This window comes from Nannospalax galili, unplaced genomic scaffold (assembly GCF_000622305.1).
Source record: "Nannospalax galili isolate Female #2095 unplaced genomic scaffold, S.galili_v1.0 scaffold290, whole genome shotgun sequence".
Lineage (NCBI taxonomy): Eukaryota > Metazoa > Chordata > Mammalia > Rodentia > Spalacidae > Nannospalax > Nannospalax galili.
Window position 1 is genome coordinate 5,821,975 of NW_008331486.1, and position 14,822 is coordinate 5,836,796.

The 14,822-nt window shown below is 48.5% G+C and overlaps 1 protein-coding gene and 1 pseudogene across 1 annotated transcript; both read left to right on the top strand.

Moving 5' to 3' along the window:
* Positions 1-18: 18 nt before the first annotated feature.
* Swi5 (SWI5 homologous recombination repair protein) lies at positions 19-8,928 on the top strand (the record flags this gene model as incomplete). The annotated part of the gene is made up of 5 exons (XM_008826398.3): positions 19-107; positions 416-464; positions 5,769-5,890; positions 7,139-7,233; positions 8,600-8,928. Coding segments are annotated over 5 exons (420 nt in total), but the record flags the coding sequence as incomplete, so codon positions are not given.
* A 4,434-nt stretch (positions 8,929-13,362) lies between these two features.
* Positions 13,363-14,277, top strand: LOC103727602 (annotated as a pseudogene).
* Positions 14,278-14,822: the final 545 nt, after the last annotated feature.

The following is a 14,822-nucleotide window of genomic DNA, read 5'->3' on the forward strand; positions in this document are numbered from 1 at the left end:
TCCATCGCTGATTTCTAGCTCTCTGACGAAGCTGAGGCCCCAGCCCTGGACCCTCCGGCGCAGCAGACACCCCCGGCCCGGGGACCTCGGACCCCGGGGCTCAGGAGGTGGGCGTGGAGCAGACAGCGCGTCCCTTTCCTGCCCATCCCCTGACTCCTCACGCCCTTCCCCATAGTCCCTCCCGCCAGGCACCTCACCACTCGCGCCTCAGGCACCCCACCACCCGTGCTGCACACGGTTCCCTTGCCACATGGGAGCCTCTTTCCTCTTCCAAGGCCCGTGCCCCATCCCAATAGCGTATCGGGATCCGGCCTCAGCCTCTTTCCCAGCTGCTGCTCCCGCACCCCCTCGGTAGCCGGATCCTCTGGGAGCGGCTCCTGGTGCAATCAGCCCTTCCCTTCGGATTCCTCCCCAGGACTGAGCCGGGACAGAACCGAAGGTGCCATGGGGCCTTCCGATCTCCCGTGAGTATGACTGCCCCGCCCACCCTCCTCGGCCACCCACCCTTCTCTGCCTTGTTCCAGCTGCCTTGCCTTGCCTTGCCTTGCCTCCCCTCCCCTTCCTCCCCTCCCTCAACGTTGCGGTCTTGCCCTCCTACCCCTCCCCTGCAGAATCAATCCTAGGCTTCTGCCTCCTGCTTACCCAACCTTGCCTTTAGTCCTGCCCACAACATTCCTAACCCAGAAACCTTTCTCCTACCCCAAAGCGTCCTTGATCTCTCATCTCCAAAGATGGGTTTTCCAATACTACTGAATTAGATCACGAAAGACTTGTTTTTCTCTTTTCATTTCTTCCTTCTTTTGTTTATTTTTTGTTGTTTCTTTTCTTTTTTTAAACAGTCTCAGGTATTCCAGGCTGGTTCCAAACTCACTCTGTAGACAAGTGATTCCCATCCTTCACACACACACACTTTTTTTTTGGTTTGGTCTTTTGGAGACAGGGTCTCCCTGTAGCTCCAACTGGCCTGGAACTCACTAGGTAGACCAGGCTGGCCTTGAACTCACTGAGATCTGCCTGCCTCTGCCTCCTGAGTTCTGGGATTAAAGGCATGCGCCAGCACACCCTGCTCACACTTTTTTTAAAAGCAAGGTCTCATTATGTAGGCCAGGCTGGCCTCAAACTCTACATCTTCCTGCCTTAGCGACTCCCAAATGCTGGGAAAGCAGGATAGAATGACGAGCTAAATAATGATGGCATAGGGAGAAAAAGAAGCCCCCCCCCCAACTTGAGAGTCAAGGATTCCAATACAATTAGCATTTGCTTTAAAGATTGCCAAGATAGGACTAAAGAGATGGCTCAGCGGTTAAGAGCACTGACTACTCTTGCAAAGGACCAGAGTTCGATTCCCAGCACTTACATGGCAGCTATCAAACTCTGTAACTCCAATTTTAGGGAATGGGCACCCTCTTCTGACCTCTGCAGACATTGCCTGACAGGGGTGCACTTACACACATGGAGGAAACATGCACATAAAATAATAAAGCTGGGTGTGGTGGCGCACGCCTTTAATCCCAGCACTCCAGAGGCAGAGGCAGGCATATCTCTGTGAGTTCAAGGCCAGCCTGGTCTACATAGTGAGTTCCAGGACAGCTGAGGCTACAGGGAGACCCTGTCTCAAAAAGACAAAATAAAAATAAAATAAATATAATAAAATATAAAAAAAAGATTGCCAACATAGCAACAAGATTTATTTTATTTTATTTTATTTTATTTTAGTCTTTTTGAGACAGTCTCCCTGTAGCCCCGGCTGGCCTGGAGCTCACTTTATAGACCAGGCTGGCCTTGAACTCACAGAGATCCACCTGCCTCTGCCTCCAAGTGCTGGGACTAAAGGCGTGCACCACCACACCTGGCTAAGATTTATTAATGACCATTTTTTGGTGTATGCTTATATGTATGTGTATGTGTGGGCACCTGCCTGTCAAAGAATGCATGAGGAGTCAGAGGACAATTTCCAGGAGTCAGTCCCCTACTGTTCTTTTTTAAATTTTTTTCTTTATTATTATTTCATGTTGTGTGTGTATTGCCTGCATGTAAGTGCACCCATGTCGTGCAATGCCCACGGAGGTCAGAAGAGGCTGTCGGATCCCCTGGGACTGGAGTTACAGACAGTTGTTAGCTGCCATGTCCGTGCTGGGATTCGAATCCAGGTCTTCTGTAAGAACAATCAGTGTTCTTAACCACTGCACCATCTCTCCAGCCCCCCTACTGTTCTTCAATATGATTTTTTTTTTTTTTTTTTTTGAGACAGGGTCTCCCTGTAGCCCCAGCTGTCCTGGAACTCACTATGTAGACCAGGCTGGCCTTGAACTCACAGAGATCCGCCTGCCTCTGCCTCCCAAGTGCTAGGATTAAAGGTGTGCACCACCATGCCCAGCAAATATGTTTTTTTTTTAATTTTTAATTTTATCTATATAAGTGTTAAGCCTGCATGTGTGTAAGTGCACCTATGTTGTGCAGTGCCCAAGGAAGACAGAAGAGGGTGTTGGATCCCCTGGAACTGGAGTTGTTAGCTGCCATGTGGGTGTGGGATTTGAACCTTGGTCTTCTGCAAGAACAGCCAGTACTCTTAACCACTGAGCTGTCTCGCCAGCCCCTGTTCTTAAATGTTAAAAATATCTTTTAAGGCTGATGGTGGTGGCACACGCCTTTAGTCCCAGCACTTGAGAGGCAGAGGCAGGCAGATCTCTGTGCATTCAAGGCCAGCCTGATCTACATAGTTCTAGGCCAGCTGGGCTATAGGGAGACCCTGTCACAAAACAAACAAAAGAACGTCTTGTCTTTTTGGTTGTGAGCCTGAGCCTTGAATGACTGCACCAGCTTCCCAGCCCCATACCTTTTAATATACTCACAACTCTACTTCCTACTGGCTGGTCCTGAACTTCTTTCCTCTGGCAAAGCCAAGGATCCAGCTTTACAGGGGATATCTCTGAAAAGAACTCCTCAGGTTGCTGGAGGTATGCTTGTACCTTTGCCACTGATAGGCTCACAGGGGTGTGGTTCCCCTCCCCCCCCCCCACTGCATTAGACACTGGGATGGAAGTATGTGCCAAGCAGCCCCTGTCCCTCCTGCCTGCCTCTTAATGTGTTTGGATATGCTATGCCCTCTGTCTGACATGCTTTATTAGAACTGTTTGCCAAACTGACAGGTACTCATCCTCTGAAGTTCAGCTTCCTTCAGCAGCCTTACCCTGCTTCTGGCTGTCAATTGCAGAGTGTTCCTCAGAGTACTTTTTAGACTTATAATTAATTACTGATCATTAACCCCTTCATTGATGAACTCCTGGGTACTGAGTACCCTGCTGTATCAGCAATAGACAATGGAGTCCTTTCCCTCATGGAACGGACCAGGATAACTGGTGTGAAAAAGATAGTGAAATCTACAATACATCAAGTGATGAGAAATTAGGTCAATACAGGACTGCTTGGGAGATGGCTCTGTGGATAAAGTGCTTACAGGAAAGCATGAGGACCTGAGTTCACTGCCTAGCACGCATGTAAAATCTGGGCGAAGCCACACACACATGCATGTAATCCCAGCCTTGGGAAGCAGAGTCAGGAGGGTCCCTAAGGTTTGCTGGCCAGCTAGTCTAGCTGAATGAGCGAGTTCTAGGTTTGTGAGAGACCCTATCTCAAAAATAAGGTAGAGCTGGGTGTAGTGGCACATGCCTTTAATCCCAGCACTCTGGAGGCAAGGGCAGGTGGATCTCTGTGAGTTCAAAGCCAGCCTGGTCTACATAGCAAGTTCCAGGCCAGCTGGGGCTAAAGGGAGACCCTGTCTCAAAAAGACCAAAAAAATTTTTAAAAGGTGGAGAGCAAGTCACCTCTGGCCTCCACGTGCACACATGCAGGCACACACAAATGTGCACATGCACAGGACGTTCGGACAGGGATAGTGGACAACAGGGATCCCCACAGGTCAGTCTGGGAAGGTGTTTCTGATGGCATGAGTAGAGCTTTAAATGGAGCTGTCTGCAGTGGGGATCTAATTGCTGGGGTATTTCCTCTTGAAAAGATTTTTTTTTTAATTACATTTATTGGGTGAGAGGCACCATTGCATGCATGGAAGTCAGGACAATTTCACAAGTCAGTTCTCTCCTTCCACAATGTAGGTCCCAGGGATGGAACTCAGGTTGTTAGGTTTAGTAGCAAGTGCCCTTTTCCTGCTAAGCCATCTCACTGGCTTTTTTTTTTTTTTTAATTGTGTATGTGTGTATATGCGTATATGGGGAGCAGGGGTTATGTGCACTTAAGTGCAGGTGCCTGGTACCCGAGGAAGCCAGACGGATCAGATCCCCCAGGAGCCAGAGTTGCAGACAGTTTTGAGCCACCTGATGTGGTTGCTGGAAATTGAGCTCTGGCTCTGGAAGAGTAGTAGGTGCTCTTAATCACTGAGCCATCTGTCCAGTCTTGGCCTTTTTTAAGCAAACATTTTAAATTGTGTGTGTGTGTGTGTGTGTGTGTGTGTGTGTGTGTACAGGTATATTTAGTGTGGAGCTCAAGAGGACAATTTGGGGAAGTTCTGTGTGTGTGTGTACAGGTATATTTAGTGTGGAGCTTCAGAGGACAATTTGGGGGGGTTCTGTGTGTGTGTGTGTGTGTGTGTGTGTGTGTGTGTGACATGCAGGGGTTAATGATTGATATGGGGTTCTGTGTGTGTGTGTGTGTGTGTGTGTGTGAGACAGGGGGGGGTTATTGATTGGTGTGTGTGTGTGTGTGTGTGTGTGTGTGTGTGCGTGTGTTTATATACAAGCAATAGTTGACAACTTGCAGGAATCAGTTCTTTCTTTCTACCACGTGCAATTTGGGGGAGTTCTCTGTGTGTGTGTGTGTGTGTGTGTGTGTGTGTGTACAGGTGTATTTAGTGTGGAGCTCAGAGGAAAATTTGGGGGAGTTCTGTCCTTCCACCATAGGTTCTGGGGATGACACTTAGGTTGTCAGTCTTGTACAACAAGAGCTTTTACTGGCTGAGCCATCTCACCGGCCCTTCACTTTAGGCCCTGGCTAACCTAAATGTAGAAGCCTGGCAACATTTGTTTTTTTTTTCCCTGGGCCTCTTGCCAGTGCTCGCAGACAGTGTTCACTCACTACTGCAGAGTGATTGGTCACAAGCCAGAAACCCAAGAACATGAACCATCATTTTCCTCTGTTTTCTTGTTAGGCAGTTCATCCAACACTCATTTCCTGAGGATAAACTGAGTACTAGACACCGGCCTTCACAGGTTCGAGGCAGAAAGGGAGAAGATGAAGTGTAACCTCGGAACATTTTGTTATCCAGTGAGCTTATAAACCCAGTGATGTTGAAAACCTGGGGCAGATTCTCTGGGGTCAGACTGCAGGCCAAGGTGGCCAGCCTTGTCTACAAAGTGAATTCTAGGCCTCCCAGAGTGAATTCTAGGGCTGCATAGTGAGAGCCTGTCTTGCCTCAGCCTCCACAAGGCTGTTTTGTCATCTAAGATTGCTGGTCTATGCCAGCTATGTCAACATTGTAGGCAGAGAAAGACCAAGGTAGAAAGGCCAGGAGTGGGTAGGCATGTGCTCTGTGGAAGGATACTTCCCAGACTTTGCACACTCACTTCCGATGAAGTTCTGATGAAGTTCCACATGCTATAATTTAGCCTTAGGGACACACCTAATTCCAAGGAAAGCTTAGAATATTCTGAGGGTTGGGGCCTGTTACCAAGCAAAAGTGGGAAGCGCCATCAGGGACATCACATACTCTGCATTGTGGATAACGGCTCAGCTGGTGATTTTCTTCTGTCACCCAGCGGCCATCTCCCAAGTCTGAACAGGCTGATGGGGCCAGTGAGGAGCCCTTGAATGTTTCCATTCAGAAACTGAAGGAGAGGCGGGACATGCTGGACAGTGAGATTGCCCGCTTAATGTCTGCGTAAGTCTTCTGTGTTTATATGTTTTGTTTTGTTGAGATGTCTCTTATAGCCCAGGCTAGCCTTGAACTTGCTATGTAGCTGAGGATGACCTTGAATTCCTGATCCTTCTGGCTCTATCTCCTAAGTATGGGATTACAGGCGTGGGCAACAACATGTTTTGTTTTGTTTTGTTTTGTTTGTCTCTTTGAGACAGGGTCTCCCTGTAGCCCCAGCTGTCCTGGAACTCACTATGTAGACCAGGCTGGCCTTGAACTCACAGAGATCTACCTGCCTCTGCCTCCCAAGTGGGACTACAGGCAAGCGCCACCACGCCCGGCACAACATGTTTTTTTTTTTTAAGCAAGTCTTGTTGGCTCCCCTATGTAGTTAAGAGAACTTTGGAGCTATGGGTGTTTCTTAGCAGTAGAGTGCTTGCCTCACATGCACAAAGCCCTGGATTCCATCCTAAGCACTAAAGACGGGGAGGGTGGAGATGGAGCTTGGAATAGTGTTTACCCAGCATACAAAAAGCCTTGGGATTAATTCCAAGACACAGTTTTTTTTCAACATTTTATTAAAGTTTTGTGTATTTCATATAATACATCTTAATTATATTTAGACCCCCCCTCCCCTACCTGTACCCCCCCACCGGATTTCATGCATTCTGTAGTGCATAGTAACTGAAACTCAGCTGCACTATTTTGGCATAGAAAAGCTGTCTGCCATTGAAACCTGAGTGTCTTAGCAGCCTCTTCAGGAGGCCAGGTTGGGGCAGTCCTGGAATCAAAGATCTAGAAAGCTATCAAGAGTGGAGACTAGCTGTTTTGGTCTCTCTCTGGAGTTACATTCTAGGCTTTGCGGGCTGCACACAGATCCCTTCTCTGTGGCATTTCGGTGCCCAGGGGAAGCTGGCTCTTCATAACTCCTGGGCTTCCTCATACCCTTCACTTCAGCCTCATGGCAGAGGCAGAGGTGAACTGGGATGTATATTTCACATGAGGGAATCTGCCTGGTAACCAGGGTCACTATTACCCATGTGACTAAAGACCCCTCCCTAGGGGACAGGATGTTTGCTAGGACTGAGGATGGATAGCTTCCCTACCCTACTTGTAAGCTTTAGGAAGGTAGGAACTGTCCTGTCCCCAGCCCCTAGTGCCTAGTAAGCCTGCAGTGAACATTGGCTAAACACATGCCTCACTGCCATTGCCATCTGAGCCAGGGACCTCATGATCTTACTAATAATGCTGTCTCTCTGCTGCTCTTCCCAGGGGCTACAATGTGAGGGAACTGGAGGGCCACATCACCCTGCTGCACGAATACAACGACATCAAGGATGTAGGGCAGATGCTGCTGGGCAGGCTGGGTGAGCAGCAGGCTTCCAGACGAGCCTCAAGGGATCCAAGGGTGGTTTCTCCCCTCCTGGGGATGTTGGGTTTTACTCCTGGATCCCCTAACTTGCCAGTGGTCCCAGGCTTCTCAGCTGCTCCACTCCTAGAATACCTGAGCCCCTTCTCATGAGGCACCCTCACCCCCCTAGCCACCCAGCAAAGCAGCTGCAGAGCTCTTTAGTCCTGGAGATCTCTCAAGCACAGGGCCTGCTTTGGAGCAAGTTAGAACAGGACTTACCCACCTGCCAGATTGGACTAAGGGCCCCTGTTCTACCGTGGCCTGCAGGGACATTGAGCTATCATCTATGCCTCCAGTGGCCAGCTCGCTAAAGGGATAGCTGGGTAAAGTAGCTCACCTCGGAGGGTAAGATGTGTGTAGATGGTCTTATACAGCTCAGTAGTCCCTTCCACTGGCCCATACTGGTGCTCTTGATGCTCTGCAGCCAATGAGATAGTATTGAGAGATGGGCTGTCAACCCAGTTTCTGCCTAAATTTTAGTACTTGCTACAGAAATCTCCATCAGCAGCCAAGATTCCACAGCCCAGAGAGGTGAGGAAGAAAGCAGGAGAGAAATGTGGGTGTTTAACAGGATAGCAATCAGGACCCAGGAAGAAATGATGTGGGATGAGTGTCGTGGTTCATGTCTGTAATCCCAGTACTTTGGAAACTGAGGCAAGAGGATTACAAATCCAAGGCCAGCCTGGGCTACATAGTGAGACTTAATCTCAGCAACAACACAAAGTGTTGGAACCCAGCTGGAGACCTGTCACTTTTAGGTCATGTGACTTGCAGCGTGTATACAGCCTGTCCCTTTTCTGTCTGTCCAGTGAATATTTATTGGACACCTATTCTGTTCCAGGTGCTCTGTGGTGGTGGGGACAGTGGAGAGGCAGACACTTGAAGTTCTGTTCTTCTGTGGCTGAGAGTGGGCAATGAATGAACAGAAATGACTGTGTGCCAAATGCCATGAGGGAAAGTGGAGATGGGGAGAATGCTGAGGTCTGAAGGTGGCAGGAGCAGGAGGAAGCAAGAGAGGGTGCCAAGAGCAGGCCTCCCAGGGGAGTTCCCGGTGGGGGAGAGGGTGAGTGTCCAGCAGAGCTGCAGGAAGAGCAGGTCACGTGGGCTGCCACCATGCTTAAATGCTGGGTTGGGGTAGGGTAGCCAGGCTGAACCCCCAGGGACCAGGCTTGGAAGGAGAAATGGAGATGACCTTGCCAGTTAGGTGAGGTGTGAGTCTGGGTGTGTTCTGGGCCGGTCCAGGCAGTGACTTTAGATTAGGTTTGGCTATCCCCCTCCCACTTGTCTCCACCAGACAGTAATCCTCTATTCTTTCCTTTCAGCTGTGATCCGAGGTGTCACCTCCAAGGAGCTGTATCCAGAATTTGGTCTAGACATGGATGACTAAACCAAGTCTTGCAGACTTTTGTCCAGGACCCACAAGGTCAGGCCAATGGGGACATGAGAAGCAGAGTCCTGCGACCACACTTACATGATTTCCAGAGAGAATGTTAGAAGCCCAAAGTTTTCTAAGAACCCAAGCTATGATGGGGATGGATACTAAAGGGGTGGAGGGAGGGGTATTCCCAGTCCCCAGGGTCCTAAGTGTCCCTGTGGTACTGTGAATGGGCTATGTATCTGCTTTGTTAATAAACACTTGAGTAATCTCTTATGAGTCTGGCCCTTGTCTGCCAGCCCCATCATGCCCACTGTAGGTCACTACAGGCTCATGAGTGTATGTATCTATGAGAGTTAATACTGCTGTCCCAGCTTACAAGTGGAGCGATCAAGACTTAAGAGAGGCAGGGGACTTCCCAGGGTCACACAGCAATAAGTGGTAGGGTGGGGATGTGAGCTCAAAACTGCTTTGCAATGCTGACTTTCCGGGTTGGGAAGGAACAGGTAAAGGCTAGGAGGGAGAAATGACAGCATATTAGAGTCTGGTTCTCTGTCAGGGCACTAAGGTTCTTTTTTATGAGTATTCTAAGTGGGTTTTTTTGGCAGGGGGTCTTTTTGAGACAGGGTCTCCCTTTAACCATAACTGGCCTGGAACTCGCCATGTAGACCAGGCTGGCCTTGAACTCACCGAGATCCGCCTGCTTTTGCCTCCTGAGTGCTGGAACCAAAGGTGACACCACACCCAGTGCTTTGCTTTTTTAACTTTTTTTTTTTTTTTTTTTTTTAATGTGTATGCGTGTATTGCCTGCATGCAGGTAAGTACACCCATGTCATGCAATGCCCATGGAGGTCAGAAGAGGATGTCGGATCCCCTGCGATTAGTTACGGACAGTTGTTAGCTGCCATGTGGGTGCTGGGATTCGAATCTGGGTCTTCTGCAAGAACAGCCAGTGTTCTTAACCACTGAGCCATCTCTCCAGCCCTTGCTTTGCTTTTTTAAACAAGTAATTATACATAGATCCCTTAACAAGGAATTTGAGAAGAAAGCACTAAAAATAGACAAAAAAAAACCTTCAAGAAATGTCTACATTTCTACCAGGCATGGTGGCACATAGGACTGCCTCAAAAAACACCACCAAAACTACTAACGAAAATATACACAGAAAAGCCAGGCATGGTGGTGCACACCTTTAATCCCAGCACTTGGGAGGCAGAAGCAGGCAGATCTCTGAATTCAAGGTCAGTCTGGTCTATATAGCGAGTTCCAAGCCAACGTGAGCTAAATTATATATAATATAATATATATATATACACACATATACATTTATATGCACACACAGGAGAAAAAAATGTTTGAAATACTGTCAAGAGGATGGCCGGGCGTGAGCTGGAGGCCAGCCTGATCTATATAGCTAGTTCCAGGCCAGCTTGGGGCTACAGGGAGACCCTGCCTCAGAAAGACTAAGGGGCTGGAGAGATGGTTCACGGGTTAAGAGCACTGACTGCTCTTGCAGAGGACCTGGGTTTGATTCCCAGCACCTATATGGCAGCTACAAACTGTCCTTAACTCCAGTTCCATGGGAATCCAAAGCCCTCTTCTGACCTCCGCAGCATTGCACAACACAGGTGCACTCACATACATGCAGGCAATACACTCATAACATAAAATAAAAATATTTTTTTTAATCTTTTTTTTTTTTGTCTTTTTTTGAGACAGAGTCTCCTTGTAGCCCCAGCTGTCCTGGAACTCACTATGTAGACCGACCAGGCTGGTCTCGAACTCAGAAATACCTGCCTGTCTCTGCCTCCCAAATGCTGGGATTAAAGGCGTGCGCCACCACGCCCAGCTTTTTAAATTTTTTTAAAAACAAAAAAAGTTTAAAAAGGATCAATTTAAATAAAATAGGTTTTTATAAAGAACACAAAGGTTATGTTCAATTAAAAAGTTAGCTTGCCCAACTTGCAGGTCATCAGAGCAATTAACATGACTACAACAGGCATAAAGTAAGTTTAAAGTCTCACAGTGCTGCCGGTTGTGATGGCACCTGCTGGTAAGATGTGCTAGAGAGGCAAGAGAGGCAGGAGATCATGAGTTTGAGGCCAACCTGAGCTACACCTTAAAAAACAAATCTCCCAGTGTTGATGACACATGCCTGTAATCCCGGCATACTGGAGCCTGAGGCAGGAGGTTAGCTGCCAGTTCAGGCTAGCCTGAGCTACAGAGAGACAAAACCCCTACAATAATAGTGGGACACACTTGTCCCAGTGGTTGGGAAGTGGAGGCAGAAGGATCAAAAGTGTTCAAGGCCATCCTGGGCTATATGAGACCAACTCAGAAGAAGGAAAAAGAAAACTGCATTTATGTAACTCTAGCAGATTGGGGAGTCAGCACAACAAAAGGAAGAATTACTCAGCAGGACACCCTGGAGTCTGGCACTGTGGGGTCTCTGGGTGGCCCTCTAGATTCAGAACCATCTGGTACCTGGTTTGTCCCTGTCTGCATGCCATTTGTACCTTGTACCTGGATGACATGGAGAGAGTCTCTGGAAGACTTCCAGGATTGAAGGGAACCCAGGGAAGACACAAGATCTGGCCACAGCTCAGGGACGGCCCCCTGGACCCTTCACCCCAGGCCATAGCAGCTGGGGTCATTGGCAGGAACTCCCGGGGGCTGTTGGATGGAGCCCACTGCTCACCTTCTGCTTACCTGGGGAGGAACATTTTGTAGAGTTCTCTTGGTCGTAAGCTGGAAAGGAGGATTGTCAGTCAAGCCACAGTAACTGAGGCACCCAGGGTGCCCAGGACTCCTGGAACTTAACAAACCACTTCCAAACTTGGTTCTCCTTCAGGTTGAGTTGAGCAACTAGAACCACACAAGCTCAAGGACATGCATATACATGTAAAAAATACTAAATTTATGAGTTTCAGATGATATCTGAAAGTTTTTTTGTTTTGTTTTTTGTCTTTTGAGACAGGGTCTCCCTGCAGCCCCAGCTGCCCTGGAACTCACTCTGTAGACCAGGCTGGCCTCAAACTCAGATTTGCCTGCCTCTGCCTCCCAAGTGCTGGGATTAAAGGCATGCACCACCACACCCAACTTCTGAAACCCCATTTTTTTTTTGGTCTTTTTGAGACAGGGTCCTCCTGTAGCCCCAGCTGGCCTGGATTCGATATGGAGACCAGACTGGCCTCGAACTCCCAGAGATCTGCCTGCCTCTGCCTCCCGAGTGCTAGGATTAAAGGTGTGCACCACCACACCTGGCATGAAACCTTTTTAAAAAGGTTTTTCTGTCAGAAACTCCAGTTCCAGGGGATCCGACAGCCTCTTTTGACCTCCGAGGGCACTGCACAACATGGGTGCACTTACCTACATGCAGGCACTACACACATACACATAAAATAAAAAATAATAAAACATTGAGACACCTGGGAAACCTGGAGGAAAGAGACATGGACGTCCGTATCGTCCAAGTCAGGCAGACAAGAATGCAGGAGAGTCACAGGTGGAGAAACAGCATGTATAGGGACAGAACGTGGTAGCCCCAGGGCACAGGACTTCAGTTTGGTTGAAAAGTGATTGGGGGGTGTTGGGTTTGGGGGGGTGGAGAGATGACTTGGGTTAAGAGCAGTTGCAGTTCTTGCATAAGACCCTGTTTTGGTTCCCAGCACCTACATGGCAGCAAACAACCACTTGTAACTCCAGTTCCAGGGGCTCTGACACCCTCTTTTTGGCCTCTGCAGGCACTGCACGAATGTGGTACACTTACATACATGCAGGCAAGACACTCATACACATAAAATACAACTAAAATAATTCTTTTACGTGATTGGGTTTGGTGACAGGCAGGCCGACTCACTTGGGCCCTTGTAAAGAGAGAGGCTCACCCAGTTGCATGCTAACCAGACTGCCCTTGCATGAGTCCTAAGTACTGGAGAAGGGCGCAGGAAGGAAAGCATCTGACTTTCAGTTCTGTGGAAGAGCTGCTCTCCTATGTGCCACGGCAGGCATCAACCTCTGGGAGCCAGTGTCCACTCAAAGATTTGCTGTAATCCTCCCCCACTCCCTTTATATGTCTTTTTTTTCTTGATGTGGTACTGGGGATTGAACCCAGGGCCTCGGGCAAGCTACTAGGCAAGCCCGATACCACTGAGCTATATCCCCAACCCAGCAGCCACCCTCTTAAGGACCTCTCTGGGAAGATGCATCCCATTAGGCCACTGACCACAGGGTAGATCATCAGAACATTCCACTTACAGAAGAGGATTCCTTTGCAGCAGCCCTCCTCTGAGGTGTCTGAAGACATGAGTAACAGGAGGGAAGGAGCCACCTGGTGATGTGGGTTTCTCAGGGTGTGTCCTAATGGGGCTGGAAAACAGGTGTTTGACTAACAAGGCTGTCAAACAAGCTGGCCAGGTGCTGCATAGATTGTGATTATATCCAGTGTAAATCCTACTGGAAGGTATTTGTCTGAGAGCCAGGCATAGTAGCTCACACCTGTAATCTCAGCACTCAGGAGGCTGGGGCAGGAAGTTCCAGAGTTCAAAGCCAGTCTGGGCTACACAGTAATACTCTGAAATAAATATTTATCTAAGTTAAACCTAAAGAGGCTGAGGTAGGAGGATCACTTCAGGAGTTCAAGCCCAGCCTGGGGAGCACTTTAATACCTGTGCTAAAACTTAAAAATTGCTTCTTGCTGAATGCACCCACATGGTGTTAAGGCACTTTGTGGAGGTTGGCCAGCGGGCCTATGTCTCCTTTGGGCCTCATGCTGGTTGAGATTGTAGATGTTATTGATCCAAACAGGGCCTTGGTTGATGGATCTTGCCCTTGGGTGATAAGATAGGCTGATTATGCCTTTCAAGTGCATGCAACTCACTGATATCCTCAAGTTCTCACACCGCTCACCAGAAATGTGTACAAAAAGCCAGGGAGAAGGCAGATAACACCAAATGAGCAGCCATAAGACCAGCCAAGAAGATAAACGTCAGAGAAAGGAAAGCAAGATGACAGATTTTGATTGTTTCAAAGTCAAGAAGGCAAAGAAAAGCAGGAACAGAGTAATCAAGAACAAAGTTAAGAAACTCAAAAAGAGTGGCTGTGGTGAAGCCGGCTCAGAAAAGCACTGGTTGCTAAGACTGTCCTTGTGGCTGCAGCCGCTGTTGCCAAAGCTAAAGTTCCAATCAAAAAGGCAACAGGCAAAGAGCTGCGGCCTAGAAGGCCCCAGGCCAGAGGCAACACCTCCCAAGTCTCAGGCCCCAAGGCTCTAAAGACAGATGGCAAGGAAGCATGAGAAGGAGGCTGGAGAGATGGCCCAGCGGTGAAGAGCACTGGGCATCTTACAGATCAGGGTTCAGCACCGCACAGCGACTAACAACCGTCTATAAATAACTTCAGTTCCAGGGGAACCAATACACTCTTCTGTCTTCCGCCACGGCACTGCTTGACATGACATGGGTACCCTTGTACACATGCAGGCAAAACACTCAAGAAATAAAGCATGAGAGACTTAAAAGAAAAAGTTCTTTTTAACATGTTAAAAAACTTTAAAAAAAAAAATGTCCTGCACTTAAGTTAAAAACATGGACACTCCTTTTATCCCAGCCCTTGGGAGGCAGAGGGAGACAAAGCTTTGTGAGTTCAAGGCCAGCCTGGTCTACATAGTGAGTTCAGGTCAGCTGGGAATACAGGGAGACCCCGTCTCAAAAAGACAAAAAAAAAAAAAAAAAAAAAAAAAATACATGAACACAGTGTAACCTCTTATCCCAGGGAACTAGGAGTCACTTCTGGATGGCACAGAGGAAGCACCATCAAATCTCACCCTACCCAACTTTTCTTACCTCAGTGATAGAGGGAAAAGGCCTAGGCAAGGCGCCCAGTGGGGCCCCCAAGCCTGATCCCTGGAGGCACGGTGAGGAGAGCTCCACATTGGGTGGACAGGAAGGGATGAAAGGTGACAGTCACACACCCAAACCAGTTATAAGCCAAAGGTTTCACCAGACGATCATTGGTGTTTACAATAACCAGCATTTGCACAACTACATGGCTCAGCTGGATCTGTGCACCTCACCCAAAGCTTCTCATTGACCCCAACAATGGAGTGAGGTTCTGTGGAACACCCCATTCCCAGACTGAGCCAGCTGAGGCTCATAGGGTGAGGCATAGGTCTA